Genomic DNA, 22,852 nt, shown 5'->3' with positions numbered 1-22,852 from the left:
TCTAAAAATGTATTATTTTTAATAGCTTGACTGAACTTTGCATCTATCTATCTAGTATATATATGTATGTGTATATATTAAATGCATGTGATGCAGGTTGTAGGGTTGGTGACTACAAACTGTAGAAATTAAAGATTTTACCCACACACATTTTATATATATATATATATATATATATATATATATATATATATATAACCTCGGTCACTGCAGACAAAAGATGATGAAAATGTTCTTGTAAATTCTAAAAAAAAATATGTCTATTTGGACCGTCACTGAACAATTTTCACTTCCTCGCTGAGCACTTGTAAATAAAATAGCTTCCAAATGGCTATATTATTCTGTGGTTAAAAGTTGAAGTAACATCAGCCTGTAGGAACTGCGGAGCCAACTTTTGTTCAGAATATTTTTATTTATTTTCGTGCTGCCTTAACTGTTGAGTAAATTACTACAATATAATGAAACCCGGTACATTAATTTTAGGATCCATGTTGTACACAAGATGAGGAGTGTAGCATGTTTCTGATCTACTTTACCAATAACCGCTGAGAGGCCAAGGTGCCATAGGTCATGAGATCACAAGACAAAGCCATAAAAAGTCCATTAAGCACTGTGGGCTAGGAGCTGTGCTGTCATCTACTTGATAGGTACAGCAAACAGAGCAGCACTTTGGTCTCAGGCCTCCAGCAGACTCAAAACACACACACAGCCTGACATCATCTGCTGCTGCCACTACGTCAAGTCAAAGCAGCCTCGCTTTTTAATAAGCTCAACATCCTGCGTGGCCTTTCATTTCTAAACACAGTGATGATGCAACTATAATATTATGGACTTTTGCAGTAACAGCGATTAAGGGTTAAACTGCCTCTGGCTGCAAATTGATTACACTGACTTATTTAAAAAAGGGCACACTTTTTAAAGTAATTTTAAAAAACTGGGTAATGTTTTAATGTTTTATTTCAAATGTTTCAAATTGCTGGAAATGTATATTTGGTTAAAAACGTTTTATATTTTGCAACAACAATAAATTTGGCACGTTTTTCTTTTGCAAAGAAAATTGCTTTTCCCGCTGAAGAGAACCTTGCCGCGTTTATAAAAAACAGTCAACATGGCGATGAACAGGCACGTTTTGAACAACCATGTCATTAACGGTTAATTAAATTCTTCCACAATGTTTTAGTTAGCAAAATAATTATGTTTAGAACATTTTTAAAAACCACAAATGGGAGCACGTTGGTTGTAAATTGCGTGAGGCCTCGTTTAATAAGTCATTAATAGCCAGATAATGTGATTTAAATGAGCGCCTTCAGTCGCTGTCAGTGTGATAATAATTATTTTAATTTTAGACCAAAAGGAACACAGTTTCAAATGTTCAGTGCGAAAGAGCTTTGTACGTTCAATAACTAAACGTAGACTGTTGGTGTGCCATCGTGTGTGATTGTTGTGTGTATTTTGGGAAATACAAACAAAATGAGCAAATTATGTTTTCCTTCATCAACAATTGAAGAAATAAGTAAAAGATGGATTAGGCTAATATCAGAAATTTTTATGTTTTTTTTTTTCCATTTAAATCTAATTATTATTAGTTTAGTTTTTTTTCTACAAGCTGATCACTTTAAGTTATTTATATCATGGCAGCTCTCAATTATTGTCGATTGCTTTAAAATAAAAAGGGGGAAAGACAACGTAGGATTTTTTTTTCTAATAAAAATGCAGGCTAATGTAGTGTTACACAAAAACAGATTTAAGTAATTGTGCAATTAAATCAGACATGAATTGCCTTTTTTTTTTTTTTTTTTTTTTTTTTTTTTAAAAATGCTTTTTCTCTCCTCTTTAATGTAGGCTACACATTCTTGCCTACAAGCTTTGGGCCATAAAGATTTACAGCCTCAAAAGGTGGGAAAACTCTATTAAAAAAAATAAAAAGGTGCTCAAATTTAGTTGGGTATACATTCCTCTGCGTTTGTGGTCTCGACTTAAAACAGCAATCTGGCACAAAATGGGAGTTAAATGAAAGGTTTTTATTTGTCTGTCCTCTCTTCTCTTGTTATTTCACAACAGTGCCGCTTACTCTAATGTTCAAAGCCATAGTCTAAAGGCCAAACTGTAAACAGCATTTCATTATAATTCATGCACTGCGGACTCATTCACACTCACTATGTTTGTAGGGCCCATTTGTAGATTATTTGCTTAGAATTTGCTTATAAATCCATGTGTGAATGTAGAAAATGCATCCTGTTTTTCCGTTTGGCTTGTAAGTTTTAAAAAAAAGGAGAGAACAAATTCAAGTTCTATGCTCTGAAAATAAGCTAAATCTGTCGATGTAATCTGCTCTTCGGCATTTTGTGCTGCTTTCTCAGGGCCTTTTTGGTCAGACGACAACTTTCAACTTGACCTTGGCCTCCAGCCGCGTCTCCAACCCGCAGGCAGGAGAGGGGAACCGAATGTGCAACGTTTAGGGAATTTTAAGGATCCTTTATTTACATTTATTTATATGGATAAACAAATATAAGAATAACCCAATTTAATCTATGTTGTGCTGAACTGACGCTTTACTTGTCCACGAGTTATAGGCTACGTGGACTATGTTTGTTTCTGAGAAATTTGCCTGTGTAATTATAGGGTACATGTACAGAACCAACGTGTCGTTTCAGTAATTCAGTTGTATAAAACTCTGCACTTTAAAACGACAAATCCAAACACAATTTGTTGAAAAGATAACGTGCTAAATGGCATCATTATCATAGCACACCGCCCTTTTAATGCCGTGTTATTACAAAATTAATGAAATAAGACTTTTTGTGGCAGTGATATACGCAAAGTTTCTTCACCTCACAGTTTCAACTTTTAGATTAAAAAATCCGCTTCAGGTTGAGAAAAGGGGGAGGAAGGGGGAAATACAGGGCATCGAGCCTGCAAGATGTTTAATATCTTCTCAAACATACAGCCTGATCTGCACTATCAGAAGTGTAGACATTTATCGGCTTGTTTGCATATCACGTGTTTGGTCTTGGCCAATAACCTTGCGATCTTCCTGTACTCAGGCGTGTTGGTGTCGTTACTCTGCCTGAGTCCCTGTCCATGCTCAGTCGAGGGGATTTTGAAAAAGAGTTGGTCGTTTCAATGTAGGGCATGCTATGACCGCCTCATTGCTCCTCCACTCGCACTGGATTGACCCGGTGATGTTCCTCTACGACAACGGCTTGGATGAAAGAAGCAAGAACATGGAGGGATTTACTGGAGGAAACTTTGCTCCAAATCAGTGCAGGAATTTGTTAGCGCATCCAACCACGCTGGCTCCCAGCACCACCTACACTGCGAGTGAGGTGCCAGTCTCTGGCATGGGAGAGCCTGGCAAACAATGCAGCCCCTGTTCTGCCACTCAGAGTTCGCCCAATGCGTCTTTGCCCTATGGATATTTCGGCAGCAGTTATTACCCATGTAGGATGTCACACGGCAGCGTCAAGGCTTGCGCGCAGCCCTCTGGTACTTATGGCGATAAGTACATGGACTCATCGGTCTCTGGTGAGGAGTTTTCGACCCGGGCGAAAGAATTTGCATTCTACCAGGGCTACTCCTCGGGCCCTTACCAACCCAGCTACTTGGACATGCCTGTCGTACCTGCGCTGAGTGCTCCATCTGAGCCAAGACATGAATCTCTGTTGCCAATGGAGCCCTACCAACCATGGGCCATCACCAACGGGTGGAGTGGTCAAGTTTATTGCACCAAAGAGCAGCCGCAGTCAAATCCTCTGTGGAAATCTTCATTACAAGGTATTGTAGCCGGAAATGTGCAATTTATTATTATTATTATTATTATTATTATTATTATTATTATTATTATTATTATTATTATTATTTTCTTTCCCCAGACACTATATCTGGTGGCGACAGCTCAATCCGCCGTGGGAGGAAAAAACGTGTGCCATATACCAAGATGCAGCTGAAAGAACTGGAAAGAGAGTATGCCACCAATAAATTCATCACCAAGGACAAAAGGAGACGGATATCCGCGCAGACTAATCTGACAGAGAGACAAGTGACAATCTGGTTTCAGAACAGGCGCGTAAAGGAGAAAAAAATCGTCAATAAATTCAAGAGTTCCAGTTAGCTCTGGAGGTGTTCCTAGCAAGAAGGGGAGGCGGATATGGATGCGCTTTCATCCAAAAAACTGGGCTATAATTTATTACATTATGAACGAATTCACTGTAGCCAGAGCGGCTCTATTTTGAACACATTTCCCTCCTCTGATTTTAATTGGAACCAGTCGATACAGCCTGTTGACAGGAGATCGGAAATGGTCGGGAACTCATGGCGATTCTGCGTGGGATGCTTTAATAATCACCAAACGATAAGACATTCTGTCTTAAAGCGGGAGACACTCTGTCGAACTATATGCTTTTCCCTTTAACGAACAAGCAGAAATCAGGGCTAAAGCGCAATTAATCAGTCATAATAATACTTTTTTGGTTTAGTGACCCACCCACATTTCTGCTATCACATGACCAAAGAAAGTGTATGCAATTATGGATATGAACCAAGTATTAATTAATAAATATATTATTGGGAAAATTAATATCCGCAAATGAACCAAACTCCTCAATTTGGAAGCTTGAAAAACGGAGATGCAACATCCGAGATATTAAAAAAATCATAACCTTATTAGCCTCTTTTGCTGTATTTTATTCTCAGTCAGTTATTTAATAACATATTTTCAAATGTGAGACTGTTTTGCATTTCAGAAAGCCAACATTTATTAAATTTACCTAACTCATGATGGCCTGATTTTTTTTCTCATTGTCATTTAAAAATGATTATGCAGAAAAAAAGAGAGACATACTTAAGACACATTTAAACATGTAAATACTATCTTCCCCTTTTTCTGAATGCAGTAGCTAACGTTTTTCCACAATAAATGTTTGAGAGATACTGTTTATTGTCGTGGTTATTTAGCTTTACGTAGAAAATAAAGAAAATGAACGATGAAAGTGTTTGCAGGCCAGAAGGCCTGCTCAACAGAAGCTCTGTTGAGTATTAAACATGGCCACTGAGAGTTTTTATCTCCATCTAGTGGTGAATGTCTGTTAGTACAGTTTGTCTGGTCATTGACTGCAGTTCGCATCTGTCCATGTATCCGTCTACCCCTATTTTAAACAAGTATCTGTGTGAGCGAGAGAGAAAGAAAGAAAAATATAAACAAGGAACAAATTTCTGCTGCTTTACATTTGTTTTTACTGCCTCAAATGTGCATCATATTACCTCTTACAATTAAGGTAACAGCGCAAAATATTTTCTTTGTTCAATACCAGTAAAAGTAAAAGACACATTTTAGAGTATTATACAAACATTTCGCTCAAATAACAATTAAAATGGTAACAGTTTATTATGGTTATTATAGTTTATTGTTGTTGATTTAAATGCAAAGTCGTGCATTTTTATTTTTAGGTTATGGCTGATTTATTTTGATTTCTGGTCACTGACGATTGAAAATTTGAAAATGTTTTATAATAAAAAAGGTAAAGTAACACTATTCTTGCATATTTTAGCTGAGTGCATTTTGAAATTTCATTACTCAGGGTTTAACTTTCCAGCGACTAAAAAATATAAACCATAGGTAATGGACATATTTACTTAAATGGTTTCCTTTTTTGTGCTGCATTTGTGGTAAAAATATGCAAAGACAGATGCCTACATCTGTTTTTAAAAAGTGATTAAATGTCTTAGTTTAAAGGGGAAGTCTTATTTCTCTTTCCCGAAAACACTATCAGAATGTAAAGAAAAAGATTAGCCTACAAAACCGGGTGTAAACAAACAGGGTTTGTATGAAAAATGATAGAGTGTGTGCGTGTGTCCTCAATTGTGCTCAATTGTGAGCGAGAGAGAGAGAGGGAGAGAGAGAGGGAGAGAGAACGAAAAATATAAACATGAACTCTGGAGAATGGCCCTACAAATAATGAGAGTAACCTTTTACATTAACCAGGTGGCACCCTCTGGTGAATGTCACCCTGGCGACTCTCTCTCAAACGTGGAGGCCCAATTACGAACAATGGCAGAGCTTTTTATATTTTTCTTAATGTCGTTTTTTTTCTGGACAAACCTTTTAACGCAAACAGTCTGGAAACCTGCTAATCTTCTTTGTACATTTCAAATACTTCCATTGATTCATTTTTACAATAATGGCAGTTTGTCGCTTGAGATTGAGCCAGAAATCTACCACTATTAGGAACCCCCAAAACTGCTTGTTGCTGCTTGTTGTGTGTCATTGCTCCCTCTATCAGTGTTAGAGGTAACTGCATCTCACTATAAAAACGGTCATAGCTGGAGGCCTGAGAGTCCTAAAGCACGTATAAGAATAAAACATTTAAATTATGGTTTAATTAAATGTTTAAATGAAATTAAATTTGAATTTCGCATGTCCAAATGAGAAAATCTGGAGTTAAAAGCACAAAACAAAAATGTACTTTGATTCATTCATATTTTGTGCATTTTTGTATTTGAGTGGGTGGCTTCAGTTTTTCTGAAGTGGACTTCAGACAAAAGATACAGTATTTGTTGATGCATCTGAGGACAAAACATCACTCCAGATACAATTAAATAAAGAAAAAACAGACTTTTAACTTGGAACTGGCAGTGACCACAAACATTTCCCTCCGACTTTGGATAATCTCTTCCTTCTTCAACACGTTCAGATAAACACTCAAATCCACGTTAGATTACTTTTTAGACCCAACCCGCACTTTTGTATGTCTCACCCTTAGCAATCGCAACACAGTGAAGCCCGACAGATATTTTTGGACAATATTTGGTCAGATTGGGCTCGATTTTGTTTCTGAATAATTTCAAACCAAAACCTGCTTCCAGCCTCCTTCCTCGTGTGTTTTTCAACATATTATAGCTGTGTATTGTTTCCACTTCTTTTATGAATTTCTTGTTATTCACAATATGTGTATTTCACGAATGGGCCTAATTTTTGAGCCTTAGGCTATTTTTAAACTGCCAAATTTTGTGTTGTGGACAACAGCTATGAAACATTGAAGAGAGAGAGTGTGTAAAAGTACAAATTCAGAAACAATAAACGTCTAGTTTTGTCACTGACATTAGTCTGCTACTTTTAATCCCATTCACAAAACATGGGTTCTAATTCTGAAAACATTTTATTTGTATAATCATATAAGCCTATATATATATTTACAACTCGAGAGTTGTAACCTTCAACTTCCCAAAGATGGCTATGTCGGAAAAACCCCCCTCAGGTGGTCTAGGACTGTTCCACCCTTTTGTCCCTGATCCCGTTTTATTTATTTATTTATTTATTTTCATTGTTCTTTTTTCGTGGATAGGTGGAGGGGTGTCACATTAACTACTGTACTCTGGTATGAGAACTATTTCAGCAAATCACGATATGCACATTCAGCATAAGACTTCTACTCCTTTGTTTCTACAGCTGGTTCGCTTACATTTCACTTGCAAATCCTTGATGGTTTCCCTATGTGGAAAAGTTTAGAAACGAATTAAAATTTTCATCTCCCAATACTTCTCTCTACTCCTCCTCCTCCCCCCACCCCCCTTTTTTCCCCTCCCGAGGATCTCTGAGTTTTTGCAATTACTTAATGTTTCTGCATAAATTTTCCTGCTTGAGCCATTGAGAAATTCTTCCAGAGTAGGCGATTTCTATGTTTCCACTTTACATTACCATAAATTTTACAAAAAGCAAAGTAAAATATTTATATTTAGTTGCTTAGTCTCCACTTGGTGATTTTCTTTGAAGACAATTATTCAAATCTAAACAAAGAGTTACACCACCATCCGATTTCAAAGCGCAGCTCTAAAACATGCTGAAGCTGTCTTGATGACTCCAGCTGCTTTAATATACAAACAAGACGTAAATTAACTGGAATAAAACTGTTTTGATAACTTTAATGCAGTAGCTGTCAGAAGTCGGATAAATAAACCGCATTTATGATTGGTTGAGGTATTCTCTTATATATACTGCTACGTCGGTTTTGGGTAACAAGTAGTGTGGACTGGGTGCTGAAGGATTTTGATGCCGCACCTTTTATCTAAACTTTGGAGAATGGTTCCTTGTGAAATGAGGCCAGGAACCGAAGTAGGGCGCGCGCACAGCTTAGTTACACTAAACTACATTCCTCCTCAAGTGTCGACCTAAAAATCTGTGAAACCGAGAAAACACTTTGTGTAAACTCTACTAGATTAATATTTACTGTACAGGCCCACTAGAGTAAAGTTTAATATCTTACTTTAGTTGCACTCATAACGTGCATGAGTCTCTGAGCTGAGAACGTATTCCCCCAATAATCTCAGTGGAATAATCAGGCTTTGTTATGGCCATTTCATTTACAACACAGATGCGTCTTTTTCGCAGAGATAATATTAAATTAAATTAATTCAGTCTATGTAATTGACTTGAGCAAAAATAATTGAACCAACATTGTATTTGATTGAACAATACTTTATGATAAATCACTAGACCAGACATTTGTTTACACGCAGCCTCAATTGTGTGACTCTTAGACCCGTTTCTCTTGTAAAAGTACATTAAAACACATTTATAAACTTATCTTGCGCCGCTCACCTTGAATTTATCCTGGCCTATATGCTGATACGTATGCGGACTAATTCACACAAAAATGTGTCATCCATACATTTAAAAACTATTTTAATCACCGACACGACAACCAGTCTAACAGTAACAACTCACACAATCGTTGGAAATCCGCTGAAGTTAAACAGACTTGTGTGAAGTGAAAGGTGTCTCTATATGTCTCTCCGCAAATGACACAAGTACGCTTTGGTGTGCAAGCGAATTTGGACTAAATTTTAAAACCGGCGGCAACAGAATTAGTGACACATGTGCCCACTCAATGATGACAAATTAAAATGGATTAGAGTGAGGGAAATAATCCGTGTCCAAATGATTACAATGAGTGTCGCTAAGACAGAAAGGGCAATGCAAAGACTAGAGCCCATTTGGCCATTATTCATAGCTCAGGAAGGTCTGAGATGAACGTGAAAGCATCCTTTGTTGTGATTGGCGCATCGCTGACCGTCCTCATTTCGGATGAAACAGTCTCGGTTTGGATTAATTAATCTTCTCTTCTATCTGAGCTTCACTACAGGCAATTCAAAATACAGACATTGACGTATCAGAGCCAGCATGCAGAAGAGCCAGTGTGCTTTAACTGATTCAGAAAATGCTGATTTAAACAACAAAGAAGACAACCGAGCCTGCCTTTGCAGTCCATTGTCTTTTTGTTCCCGCAGCTAAGCCTGACACCGTGACTCACATTGCTCCGCCACTTGAATTGTCTATAAATAGCCAGAGGGGCGATATTTAATACACAAGGAAAGGCAACAAAATCATACTTCCAAGCGTTTCTCCGTGTCAAACAAGAAATGTCAAATAGTTCCGGATTAGTTTACATATGTGTAGCGCAGCCACAGGTAAATTCGGGGTTTTATTTTGTATGAAACTCAACAAGTCCTTTGACACAGGCTAACTCCTGGACAGATCTTGAATGGCGTGGTTATCTTCGTCTTTAGAAGAATTCAGACGTCCGCTGCGAGGTTAAGGTTAGGTTGAAGGTGAGGGTTACGTTTAAAGGTAGAAAAAATCAAATAGAATCAAAAATAAACTCAAGATAATCAGCTTGGCGTCAAACTAGGTTTAATTATCCTTTCCCTCACCATGTAATGTGGTAATCTATAATCTGAAACCAGATACAACCCAATAGAAACTCTAGCTAGAAAAACTTAACTGCAAGGCGCTTTAGGCGTATAAGCTGTTCTGAGCAAAAATCCTTTTGGAGTATTTTTCCTTTTTAGTGAAGCGAAAGGTTGACTTTATAGCTAAGGTCTTTGACTCATATAGCCTACACGTCAAGACGTAGGCTATCTGTCATATTATGCCAATGGTCACATGGTCTTGGCCCTCAGGAATGGATAGAGATGGATCCCCACGTCAGCTTGTACGTCTAAGGATTTCTACTCCACTGGTCTGCCTCAAAGTGACTGGAGCGCAGCGTCGCAGAGGAACAATGCGAGGATTATCATAGAAGGTTTCCAGCTGCAGAATATGGATTTTGATGAACGGATTTCTGGCTCCAGTATGTATTTACCGAGCTGCACTTACTACGTCTCCGGAGCCGACTTCTCGGGTCTCCCTCATTATTTAACCCAGAGCCAGTCCTCCTGCCCCATGACATACTACCAGTCCTCAGCCCTGCCACAGGTCCCATCTGTTAGAGATGTGGCTTTCAGAGACTATGGCATTGATACTTCAAGTAAATGGCACCACAGCAGGGGGAGTCTGTCACACTGCTACGCTGAGGACGTCGTACACAGGGACAGCTGGGTGAGCCCGACCTCCCGGGGGGTAGAGATCCCGGTGAAAGGCAGCCCCAGCGCCAGCCACTCCAGCTCCTTCAACCCAACTCCGGGATTCTGTGGCAGCATTGGCAGAAACGGGGTCCTACCGCAGGCGTTTGATCAGTTTTTCGACACTGCCTACGGGGGCTCGGAAGGCAACAGCACGCCGACAGTACAAGCAACCACGGACACGGACAGACAAGCCAGAGCAAGCCCCGCTCCAGCGCACCCGGGATCAGACACGGCGGAGAGCTGCAGCCCTAAGTCGTCCTCCGGAAACAGCGAGGAGAAACAGAGCAGAGGCAGCAGTGAGTGAACCTGCTTTCATGCGAGGAGAAAAATCTAACGCGTTGCTCTTAAAGCTTTTTATATGCAGTTTTTATAAGCACGTAAGGTTTATGGAGGGCCTGCAGATTTACCCTATAACAAAACTATGTTATAAACTACAAGATCACGTGCTTGGGGTTGAAATTGGCCGTGAAGACTTTGGCGTTAAGCTTGTATTCATGATTTTAAATAGGATTTCACCCTACATGCGTGCGCTTGTATTGCCTTGTATAATTACCCTGTAAAAACATTTATAAGCCAAATTGTTTTTTCTTTAAGTACATTTAAGTACAGATCTCATGCTTGTTCCCATGTATTTATGATTAGGCCTACTTTGTTAGTCATATTGACGTTATTGGTGTGATTTAGCGCTTTGGCTGATTTTGTGTGGATTAAATGGGCTATTGAGGCAGTTCAGTATGACTTTCGACGCAACTTTGGCTCCAACTATCCCTCCTTGGATAAATATTTACAAATTTATTGGCTGCAGGGATTAAATTTAGCAACAGCTCTCCATGACAGATTTTGCTTTGCTGAATAAAAGACAACGGCTCTCTACACATCCTGACAGTAGATATTTGATACTCCCATGTTTGGCTTAGGTCCACGACCTCACTCCTAAAAACTATGCCAATCTTTTTTTTTTCTTTTTTTTTCTTTTCTCAGATATCAGTGAGTTTTAATAACATGAAATCGTTCATGCCCAATATACTCGACTATCCAGCGAGTCTTTGTTTACAAATCTTGGTCATGCAGGCCTTCATAGGGGACACTTGAACTCCAAAGCTCATGTAGCCAGACCACCACTGCTGCTGGAGTGCAAGAAATAGACTGCTGATTTCATGTTGTTGAAATGTGTCTGTAATATCTGACGTGGTGAACTTTGGCTTTTCATTGTGTTCTAGGTGGTCAGAGGACGCGCAAGAAGAGGTGTCCGTACTCCAAGTATCAGATCAGAGAACTGGAGAGGGAGTTCTTTTTCAGCGTTTACATCAACAAAGAGAAACGTCTGCAGCTCTCGCGGATGCTCAATCTGACAGATCGCCAAGTCAAAATTTGGTTTCAAAACAGGAGGATGAAAGAGAAGAAACTTAACAGAGACCGTTTGCAATACTACACGACAAACCCTCTTCTATAAAAACAAAAGACTGAACAAAGACTGCTGCTAAGCGTCCCATACAGATCACACATTACTATCATCTGTAAGAGGATTTTCTTTTTTCTTTTTTTTTTTTTTTTTGATTTGCCAGAGTCCAGAAATAATTCTACCAATCATATATAATTTAATCTTTAAACATTATTATTATTGTTGTTGTTATTATTATCGATTAGGTAATGATAATAAATTGAAATGGACGTGTGTGTAGTATACACAAAAACACATATGTATCTGGATTCACTTTATGTCATTTAATAACACACCCGCAGAATAATGTATCGTGTTTTCTAAAAAAAAAAAGAAAAAAAAAAGAAAAACTGATTTTCCCATATATATATATATATATATATATATATATATATATATATATATATATATATATATATATATATAATTTTAAGGAAACTCATTCTCCCCTAAATTGTGCACATTCAACTTCATGTTTCTTCATCAAGCCATTTCCCTTTTCCTTCTTTATCTTAAGCTTCCACTGTAATTGTGCAAAAACAGGTCTGGTTACTGGGAGCTCTTTTATGCGTTCTGGCACTAAAACAGAACTCATGTAGGTGGTGATCAGGTGGTCTAATTATTTTAGAGAATTAGTTAAGTTATAATTTGATACAATTTGGTTTCATCTTATGTATTTAAGTGAGTGTATTTAACGTCTTCACTTTGCTCTTAGTATAAGCGTAAACTCTCGAGTTTGTGGAGCACTGGGCCATAAAGTTAGATTGTTTTCTAACTTTATCCAAAAGGCAATCCGCTGATAAAAGGGCAAAATCTCCAAATAAAACCCAATCCTATGTTTGCTTGTAAATGCCAGCACGTGGGCCGTATCAGATGCACTGGTATAGGTCTGATGCTTTATAGTTTCCACGTATCTAGAAATAAGATACTTTGCAACTTTTATTTGAGACCCATTACAAAGGGTCCATTCATTTGTGAGAAGGGAGCGAGTGCGGAAAAGCTGATTTTTCACCTTTCATGCCTGTTAGCACTGTTGGCACTTACGGAAACATGATTATCACTTGTTTTGATGCATTTAGATCCCACAAATGCCTGTTTTCAAACAGTGCGTGTCTGATTCTGTTGTTATTCCCCCAATGAAATATGTTGGAACTACCAGGTTCGTTTAGAGGTTTCATAGCCTATAAATTGAAGAGATGGAAAAACCTTAAATGACTATTACAATTACTCATGAATGATCTTTTATACATTATCTGGAGTTTTTTTTATTACAAAGATTCTAACCCTGTAGAAATAAGTTATTTATTTAAGTCTAAAGGATAAGAAATGAAAAAGGGTAAAACATTGGGTTCAAGTGGCTTTATATCGACCACCACCCCCCTTGAAAACAACTTCAATAGCCTGTCATAAGTTAATAAGAGTCCTTGTGCCTTCCTTACACCGTGCATCCTGTGGGGCTCCCAGGAATTCGGCGTTTGATTGCTGCACATCCTCCCAGTTGCTCCAGTAACTTCGCCATAAAAGGCGGATTCGTCTGGAGCATTTGGAGTGTAGTGCAATAAAGTGTCTGAGACCAAGGTTATTAACTGTGACTTAAGGGGGCTGAAAAGCAACGACTGAGAGCATTGAAACGTGTGTTCACGGACCCTTCCGTCGTCATTTGTTTCTGCATCTTAGCGTGGTGGGAATGTTCGCTTCGTGTTGTGTGGCTGTGGGTCTGCTGTCCGTCTGTGCCCACTGGGTGGCGCTCCTCAGATCAATGTCATTGCCGTGAATTGTGATATAAAAGAAGTTTGACTCACCGATCACCTGCTTTAGAATATGTTTCCACCTCAGGATTTCATTAAGGTAGGCACAGAAATACTACCATGTGAATTTTACTACAAGGTCGTTTTTTTGGTGTAGGCTACGTGATGTAAGAGAATATCTCCATCTGAAAGGCACAAATCCGCAGGCGCAGTTTCTCATGTAATGTTATGATTTAATGAAAGCATTACTGGAAGGCCACCAGAACAAATGTTGCAACAGAGATGCTTGACCACCACATTCAGGACTCTTGGATTACAGCTCTAACCACAAAGGTCCTTATTTAAATTTTTAACATTATAATTTTAAAAATTTTCTTCATTTAGTAACATTGAGTTTGATTTAAGTTAAATGTATGTTTAAATATATAAATAAATAAATTACCCGTTGCTGCTTTTTCACTATGATACTGTTTGTTGCTGCCGTGTGTGCGCGCCTTTGTGCGTGGCTGAGTCCGCGCTGTCAAAGACAAAACTGAAAACTGAACCATTTGATATGAACGGATTTTCATTCAAAACAACATTTCCTCAAAATTAAATGAAAATAAATTCTCATAAAAGGTTATGTTTTATGTGAATTGCGATATGAGGCAATGATAATAAAAGAACGGCAGACGCACATTGCTGAAACATGACGGGGAATAATCCGGTGGGGGTTAATGGATGTTTTCATTCATTGCTGCTGAACTGCTGCAGGTTGGACGCCATATAAAATGGCTGTTCATAAACTGTGGCTCTGATTTCTAGCCTTTATGGCTCCATAGTTAAAAGGAGATTGACGGGAACGATGTTGCATTTCAGGGTAAATCCCATCTTCGGAGACATTTTTTGGCTGACCTATATTTGTAGGCCTGTGCTGTAGGCACCAGTCTCAGTGAAAGTATTTTCTAGAAAGCAGGCATGGAAATTTCTGCTTTTCTTTAGCAAACGGCTAGAACTTCTGAAAAACTTGCACTTAGAAAATTGTATATTATAGTAATTTCAAACGAAGACACCATTACCAGCTTGCACATTCAGATTTCTTTCTTTATTTATTTCTTTATTTATTTCTTTATTTACTTACTTACTTACTTACTTACTTATCTTCAACAACAAATGCCTTTTTAAGACAAATCCTAATTAGAAAATATTTTTTAAATTCCAGTCCTACAATCAATTAGTCAAAAAAATAAATGTGAGCAAAGGGAATCAGAAGTTAAATCTTCAAATTAGATTCTCTAGATTATTAAAGAAAAACAGAATGTGTGTGTTGGCATTGAAAGTTTTTGTGTGTGTGTGGGTGGATGCGTGTGTTTTCTCAACAGGTTGTGTGTTAAGTTCTTGAGGAAATTCATACAAATTCCCACTGGCTCTTTAAAGACACGGGATAAACAAGTTCTAATTTAATCCATTCTGTAATACGCTAACTCACTCTCAGTTTTACCACTATTAGGAGATCGTTTAGTAAATGTTGCTCCAGTGCAATATTCAGTTGTGGCTCTTACATCCTGTGTGCCCACTTGCCCCCTTTATAAATGCTCAGCACCTTTGCTGTAAATGTTGTTGGGACGCAGTCCTGCTATCTGCTCTTAAAATGTCAACACCACACTGAAATCAGCTCCATGGCCCTGGCACCAGTGATTTTGCTTTGGAATGTGCAGCTATACAACAAGCTGTAAAACAGTGCCTACTGTGTCCATGAAACTATTATTTTCAAACGAAAGTACGTAATGGTCCTCATAGCAACACAGGAAAAGTTGAGAGTCCCTTTATCAAAGTGCAACAGAGGAGATTTTGGATCTCTGATGCGTCATGAGCTTCCTAGAGGCACCTCTGCAACCCTTCATTTTACAGTGTTATAAAACTGGCTGTAAAGCAATGCATTGTACATTATTGTGAGGGATAGCTTTCAACAACTGAGGTGTGAGACGGGGGTTTGTTGTGGTTACATCAGAGGCACCTTCAGTGCTAGATGATCATTGTGGAGACTTGCAAAATTTTTACTGTAACTAGGAAAAACCCACTTTCCTCTCAGAGTTTTCTCTTTACTTGGCCTAAAACAAAATATGTGACACAGTGGAGTTGGCTGCTCGGACTGGGAGGAGTCTGAAGTCGCTTGGTGTTTTAATTGGCTGCAGACCTCAGTGAGAAGCGTGAGTATCAGTAATTATTCAGCAATGTTTTGCACAAGAAATGTCAGCCAGGAAGGGCTTTCTTCATCCACCGTCAAATTACACCACAGCGATGTCATGTTCCAACAACCAAGCTGGAAATTCATTTTTCGTGGACTCCTTAATCAATGTGAGAACCGACGCCAGTTCGTATTACCAAAGTAACAGCCTGTATTTGCCGCCGGCGTCGGAATATTCATATGGACTCTCCGGTGGCTCTTGTTTCCCAGCAATCGGTAAGCGCAACGAGTCGACGACTCAAAGCGTGCTTCTCTCCTCTGCTCCCTATGTTCAGGGAATGGAAACGTGGCTGGAAACGTCGAGACCCTGCCGGGTGGAGCCCAGCGGCCAGCATTTGTCTCAGTGTTCATTCTCACCGAGTATAAAAGAAGAGAGCGCATGTTGCCTTTATGAGTCTGACAAATGTCCTAAAGGCGCGACAGTAGATGAGATATCATATTCGACTGCATCATGTCCTGTTACGGGCAGCTCCGTGCCAGTCCCCGGCTACTTCCGCCTGTCTCAGACATACACGACCTCAAGGCTTTATCACGATGCCCAGTCAGACATGAATCGCTTTACTCTGCAACGACCTGCCCGCCTGGATGGACAACCCTCCCAGCCGCCGGCTGCCTCTGTGGAACCGGAGCACAGGGAGAACCACGAGGAGGCGCCTGTCTCTGCGCCGTGCGCCTCGGCCAGGGAGGAGGACAACCGACTCTCCTCGGAAAGGTCATCCTCTCCAGAACCAACTGAGACATGCAGGGCGGATTGTACAGAAAAGTCCATAAAAGGTGAAGAGCTGACAGGAATTGGAGAATCATGGTGCAGTTACCTTTATAGAAAGGTTTAGTTTTTGGGGGGAGGTATTCAGTGTTTTATTGCCAAATGATTTGTTACCACATCGAAATGCATGAGGAAGAGTGCTGCTTTAGTGAATCAGGCGCATGGAAGTTGATGTTTAATTGGGATGAGGTAAAATTGCCCAATTTTTAACCAATCAGAGCCGAGGACCAGAGCAGTTAGTTGTGCTTTGTTTAAAATGATTTTTAATGGGCTTGGTTTTTATTTTTATTTTACTGGGTAAAATAGAAGGTTAAATAAGTAAACATGTGATTGTTATTTCTCTCGATCATTGCCAGAAATGAGGCCAGCCAAGTGAAGCTAATTAGTCTTGCTCACAATTTAATTTGAGTAATCCCCCTTCAAAGACTGCAGGCTCGTTATAATTTTTCATGACTGCAAAAAGTGTGTTGTCAAAATGAAGGTGCAGGTGGCCACTGGCTTCTGTAATTACATCTGCAAAACTGGGCAAATACCACTTTCTGGTGTCACCCATATTTGTGCGTTAAAAGGTGAAGCTCATATATGGATCACATTGTGTCAGCATAATTTCACGTTTGTGCAGCAGATTTAAGTTCGAATATTAAAATACATGGACTAAATATTTGATTTGGACAAGTTCAGTCTATTTTACAAATGCTTTTATAGTTTAATTTCGAACATGCAAGCCGTTTTTATTGATGTGTTTGTCACTTTTTGTTTTATATTTTTGGTCAATTTGATTGTAGGAGATGGGAAAATGGAAAGTACAGCCAACTGGCTCACAGCTAAGAGCGGCAGAAAGAAGCGCTGTCCCTACACCAAACACCAGACTCTGGAGCTGGAGAAGGAGTTTCTCTTCAACATGTACTTGACAAGGGAGCGACGCCTGGAGATCAGCCGCAGCGTGCATCTCACTGACAGGCAAGTCAAAATCTGGTTCCAGAACAGAAGGATGAAACTGAAAAAAATGAGCCGAGAGAACAGGATCCGAGAGCTCTCAACCAGCTTCAGCTTCTCGTGAGAAAAACTCCACCAAGCAAGGACCCTTGTGCAGAGCCCCCACCCAGCTGTAAGAATGTTCATGGAAAACAGGACACTACTGCTAACTTATTGATTGTTGTCGTTCAAAGTTTTTTTTTTTTCACGTCTGATTTATTTAGTCGTGGACTTGTATATTTATACATCGTTAATGTTGATCCTTTTCAAATGTTCAGAATGTGACCACAATGTTTGAGAGCTTCAGGCTTGTACATATTGTATATTCATTCTGAGGGAACCATTTGAATTTGCATGCTGGATTCGCCATTGGAATACTTGTGTTACAGTCACACTTAGGCTTTTATGTGACAGCTAAGGAGCCCCAAGAGGTGTGGTGAATATTTGAACATTTTGTTGGTCAGATAAATAAAACAATCCATAACCGCAGACGTCTCATTTTGCTTGCAGTCTTGGAGCTGTGTGGTGTTTACATCCCAAAGCTGGCACAGGTACAAGTGCAAATGCCTCTGTGATCTCACTTTGTGCGCAGTAAATATTATCGCAGTTGTTTGAGGTGATGTCCGTAGTTTAGGTCTAGATGTGTGGGGGCTGCCAGCACGTTGCTGCTTTTTCTCCCTATAAGCTCAGACTTTAACCTTACGCGGGTAACATGAGAAGTGAACAGAATTCATTATTATTATTTTATGCGGATATTTTTAGGTTGTAAAAACACTGGTCGTTGAAGAAAAAGAAGCCGAAAACAACATATCTGTAGAACAGGTTAATCATTGTGATTTCTATGTATATATTACATTGCACAGTTGCAACTCAAAACGTCTCACATAAAAGAAAGAAGAAAAATAGTTTGTTTAATCTAAAATTAAACTGTGGGTTACTATTAAAACCATTTTTCTGAGCTTTATTCTCTATAAACATAATACTGTAGATTCATTGTATTGATGAACTACAAATTTATCTGAAAAACAAAACAAAGAAAAATGTTTTTAGAATATCACATTACGCGTTTTAGTCTTATTTTGTTGGGATCTATTTATTATTTTTATAGTTTAACACGAAACCGCTTTTATGACCTCAGTAAATAAAATAAATATGTTTGCATGCAATTATTAATAATGTGACACTGATTGCGTCAACATTTATAACTTTAACAAGTGAGTTTTGGTGCTGGACTTTCATTCTTTCCCCCCTTTATATCAGGTTTTAAGTATGAAAGCAATATGATGCGTCAATGAAGTTGGTAACGCTTAATTTTAGACACAGACCCACCCCCCAAACAGATTAAGATTACCTCATTAAGAAGAGGAAAAAAATGTAGGCTGTGAAATGAATGTTTGTGTAAGTCCAGGAGAAGAGGAGAGGACAGACAAGGCCTCGGTTATGATCATTACAGTCTGCCAGTTGCCACAAAAACGCCGGATGCGTCTGCTTGCTCCAGAAAAAAGGACACAAAGGCTGAGCTTTATTGGTGATATTTAGCTTAGACAGCCAGGTTGTAACCTTAAGAAAAACAACCCAATTGCCCGTGATAAAAACAGGACCGTTATATTGCACCCAAATAACTTCACCCAGCTTCCCGTTTCAGATTGCCTTCAAAGCAGACCCACCCTTGCAGACAGAGCTATGTGCGTCCTCTGCAAAGTCCAGAGATCATTTGTTTCTCTTCCTTTGATAAAACACAACTTGGCACAGACTGTGTCTTGAATTCTGTTTACCAACCAGTAGAACCAAATTATTTTTCTTATCAAAGTGAAAGATTCATTGATAAACCTCAAACTTTTATTTAGGTAATTAGATAACTCAATTAAAATGCGCACCTTTTAGAAGAAGATACTATTGAATAATTTCCTATAATATACGCCTTCATTGTATGAATGCCCTTGCCCCCATGCACACACACACACACAAAAAAACAACAACAAAAAAACCTCTATTGCACTAATATAAAATCTCTTAACAAATATCACATTGTTTATTGCTTATAAAAAGAAAAATTTGCCAATAAAGGGGTGAGAACTTGCTATTAAAATATGGCGAAGAAAATGGTCGCCATTTAGCTGAGCAGTATAGGCTGATTTATTATTTATTGTTCTGTCCCACGGTCACGTGTTTGGGGCGCCCTATCCAGTCTTGGACAACGTTCAATTTACTGGACGCACACAGCTTATTGGTGGTGCACGGAAGCAGCACCTTATACCATGCAATGAAACAGTTATTTAATTGTATTTTTCTTTTTCCTCTCGCAACATTTCAGGACTGTAGCACGCTGATTCCCCCCCCCCCCCCCTTGCTTTTTCTGTGCTTTTTACCCCAGCAATGTCGACGCTGGGAACGAGCTACTACGTTGACTCGCGCGTTCTTCCTGAGCAGGAAGATATGGCCCCGAGGTACTCATCAGCTGCAGGGGTGGAACAGGCAGCGGTAGCCGAATATGGCGAACAGGAGTCTTGCCCTTTGCAGCCAAAATCTTCTATTTTTGGTGGATCTTGGAGTACCATCTCGAGCCACACTCCAAACTCAGCCACTCCGACTTACATCCATCACCATTACAGAAGCGGAGACAGTGATGATATGTTTACGCGCTCCTGGGCTTTGGACCCGGTCACTGCGTCCTTGTGTTTAACGGGATTACAGTCCACAGCAATGCATTATGAGGTAAAACCCGAACCTCTGATTGGAAATGCTGAATGCACGACTTTAGAGACGCACACTCCTCTTTTGTCTGATATTGAAAACGGAGCGTCCCTTACTGAGAATCCCTGCGAAACCTCATCCACTTCTAACGCCGCTGAAGAGAACCAGATAGCAGAGGGGAAAACTGAGACAGATCCAAGTAAGCCATGTCCCTTTTCCTTTCTCTGTGGTAACGTTTTAGACCGATTTATATGGAACAAATTACAATGTAATTATATGAAAATGTCGGTATATATTGTGGGTGTCACAATCTCGTTTGGGAGTGGTATATTTCTATTTAGTCTCACATATGCATCTTTCCCTTTGAGGTTATTATTTTCTAAGATGACTCATACTTAATGTTTTCTTTTGGAAAAATAAAACTATTATGGCTACGCTTTTAATTTTTATTATTAAGTGGCAATTTCAGGGTAAACTATATTTTCATGGCAGATAATTACTTAGTAGCCAACTTATTAGTTATTAGTTATTCTTTGGTCATTGCTTATGAAAATTCCTTATTGCTTAGATAAATATGTAAAAAAAATACGGTAGAAATAAGAATCCTATTTGGAGACTATTAACGAATTATCTCATGATCTCGTTTTCCAGACAACCCATCATCCAACTGGCTTCATGCAAAGCCCACCAGAAAAAAGCGCTGCCCGTACACGAAGCATCAAATTCTGGAACTGGAAAAGGAATTTCTCTTTAACATATACCTCCCCCGAGATCGCAGATATGAAGTAGCGAGACTCCTGAATTTGACCGAAAGACAGGTAAAGATCTGGTTTCAGAACCGCAGAATGAAGATGAAGAAAGAAAACAAAGACAGACGGAGAGACAGCTAACCTTTTGGATGGGTGGTGGTTTTGGGGTGGAGTGGGTGGGATAGTAATCTCAACTTGTTACACGTGTTGTTGTAAATTGGTGTTGCATAAAAAAAATTAGACTTTGTTTTCCTACTCAAGGGTTTACCGTCTGTGAGAGAACAAAGTGTCTCGTGATGAATTTAAATGTCTTGTCTTTTGCGCACACAGACACTTAACTGTTGTCATTTGTTATATGCATGAAATTTATCCTTGACTACCTGAATGTTTTTCAGCTACCTATTTACATGGTTTAAATTATTGTTTTTGTGGCCTTACATGTTTGTTTGTTTTTTTTTAAACATGTGAAGATTTGATGCATTTGTGGAAACACTGCGCACACTTGAAATACCTCATCCTTCCTTATTTCCATAAAAAAATAAAGCGTAATTTGTATAGCACATAAGAACAATTATGTGGTGATTTACTACTATCTTAAAAACTGAAAAATACAATTCAGTTTTATACATTTTTACAAGATTTAGGCTCCGTGATACTATACATGATTAAATTTAAGAAGTATCTTTTATATTTACAGATGTTCAAAAATGCTTCTGAAAGTAAATTTTTTACTTCTATTGCTTTGCTGAAAATTAAATTTAATTATTTAATTTTACTTTTATTCAAAAAGACCTCTGTTAAGCTGTTGGCATGAGGTAGCTTTCCAGCTATATGTGCACAACATAAAACAATAATAGTTATTATTTTAGAGGCAATACGAGTAGGCAATTGTTTGGGTGAGCTTGCTTGTTCAACTATATTTTAAGTTGTGTAGTCACAGTAACAGGAATTCAGCCTTAATATTCAACATGAATTTTAAATAAAGAAGGATTTCACAGAAATAAAGACAGGCTATTTTATAAACATAATTAAGCTAAAGTTTCTGATATTTAAAACAGTGAGACGACTTTAAATCAAAAATAAATGTATTTGTTTTTCAACTTATGGATTGATTCACATCCATATTTGCAGGTATTTGTGATGAATGCTCTGTCTCTTTATTTCTTCTTTTTTAACCCCATCTTTCCCCTACAAACCAGACTAGCTGCCCTCAGCAGTAAAACCACCATCACAGCCTAAATTGTTTATAAGGTGTAAAAACAGCAAAGCATGTGGAGGCTCAGTGGTAGCAGTCAAGCAACATTTCAGGCTACAGCAAACATTGCTGGAAGAAAGACAAGCCTGAAGCAGGGGGCACACACACACTCACATTTAGAAGAAGGTTGGAAGATACTGCAGCAGTGTAGATGAGTCTGTCTTGTAATTACTTTACAGCCGTTTACCGACAATTAGAGGGTCTCTGGAACATCCATTTGTTCTTTTCTCGTAGCAGGGCAACAATACGCAAACTCAAACTAACACAACTTATATAACACTGTCAAAGGACTTCCAAAATAAGTACTAATCACTTTAGTTTTACAAAACTACAGCTTTAAAAATAAACAAACACCTAAATGAAACTATCTGATAAGAACATGCCCCAGCCATTTTTCTGGTTTAATCTCTGACTTGTGCTTCGTGCTGCTGCTGCGGCCTGACGGCCAGCAGGTGGAGGCAGCGGCTCATCTAAACAGCATTCTGAGTGATGCGTTCAGGGTACACCAAAAACCACTCCCTCCTGATGGCAGACCACTTTGTCTTCTTATATCAGATTCCTGCTTTGTTTTCTATTCGACTCTGTTTCATTTTTATGAT

General features: G+C 38.8%; 4 protein-coding genes across 5 annotated transcripts; all 4 read left to right on the top strand.

Moving 5' to 3' along the window:
- The first annotated feature begins 3,137 nt into the window (after positions 1-3,137).
- Positions 3,138-4,111, top strand: hoxa13b (homeobox A13b). Its single transcript, XM_041988404.1, has 2 exons — positions 3,138-3,774; positions 3,873-4,111. The coding sequence occupies exons 1-2, from the start codon at positions 3,138-3,140 to the stop codon at positions 4,109-4,111; spliced, it is 876 nt and encodes a 291-aa protein (XP_041844338.1).
- Positions 4,112-10,093: 5,982 nt separating this feature from the next.
- Positions 10,094-11,851, top strand: hoxa11b (homeobox A11b). The gene is made up of 2 exons (XM_041988425.1): positions 10,094-10,694; positions 11,619-11,851. Exons 1-2 carry the CDS (start codon positions 10,094-10,096, stop codon positions 11,849-11,851), a joined length of 834 nt encoding a protein of 277 aa, XP_041844359.1.
- A 3,965-nt stretch (positions 11,852-15,816) lies between these two features.
- Positions 15,817-17,640, top strand: hoxa10b (homeobox A10b). Of its 2 annotated transcripts, none has more exons than XM_041988435.1 (2): positions 15,817-16,588; positions 17,369-17,640. In XM_041988435.1, the coding sequence occupies exons 1-2, from the start codon at positions 15,817-15,819 to the stop codon at positions 17,638-17,640; spliced, it is 1,044 nt and encodes a 347-aa protein (XP_041844369.1). The 2 variants fall into 2 exon arrangements, with proteins under 2 accessions (XP_041844369.1, XP_041844368.1); XM_041988434.1 differs by having other exon boundaries at positions 17,366-17,640.
- Positions 17,641-19,931: 2,291 nt separating this feature from the next.
- hoxa9b (homeobox A9b) lies at positions 19,932-21,139 on the top strand. The gene is made up of 2 exons (XM_041988796.1): positions 19,932-20,448; positions 20,901-21,139. The coding sequence occupies exons 1-2, from the start codon at positions 19,932-19,934 to the stop codon at positions 21,137-21,139; spliced, it is 756 nt and encodes a 251-aa protein (XP_041844730.1).
- Positions 21,140-22,852: the final 1,713 nt, after the last annotated feature.

The sequence above is a fragment of the Melanotaenia boesemani genome, chromosome 6 (genome assembly GCF_017639745.1).
Source record: "Melanotaenia boesemani isolate fMelBoe1 chromosome 6, fMelBoe1.pri, whole genome shotgun sequence".
NCBI lineage: Eukaryota > Metazoa > Chordata > Actinopteri > Atheriniformes > Melanotaeniidae > Melanotaenia > Melanotaenia boesemani.
Note: the sequence above shows the minus strand (reverse complement) of the source record. Positions and strands in the feature narration are given on the sequence as shown.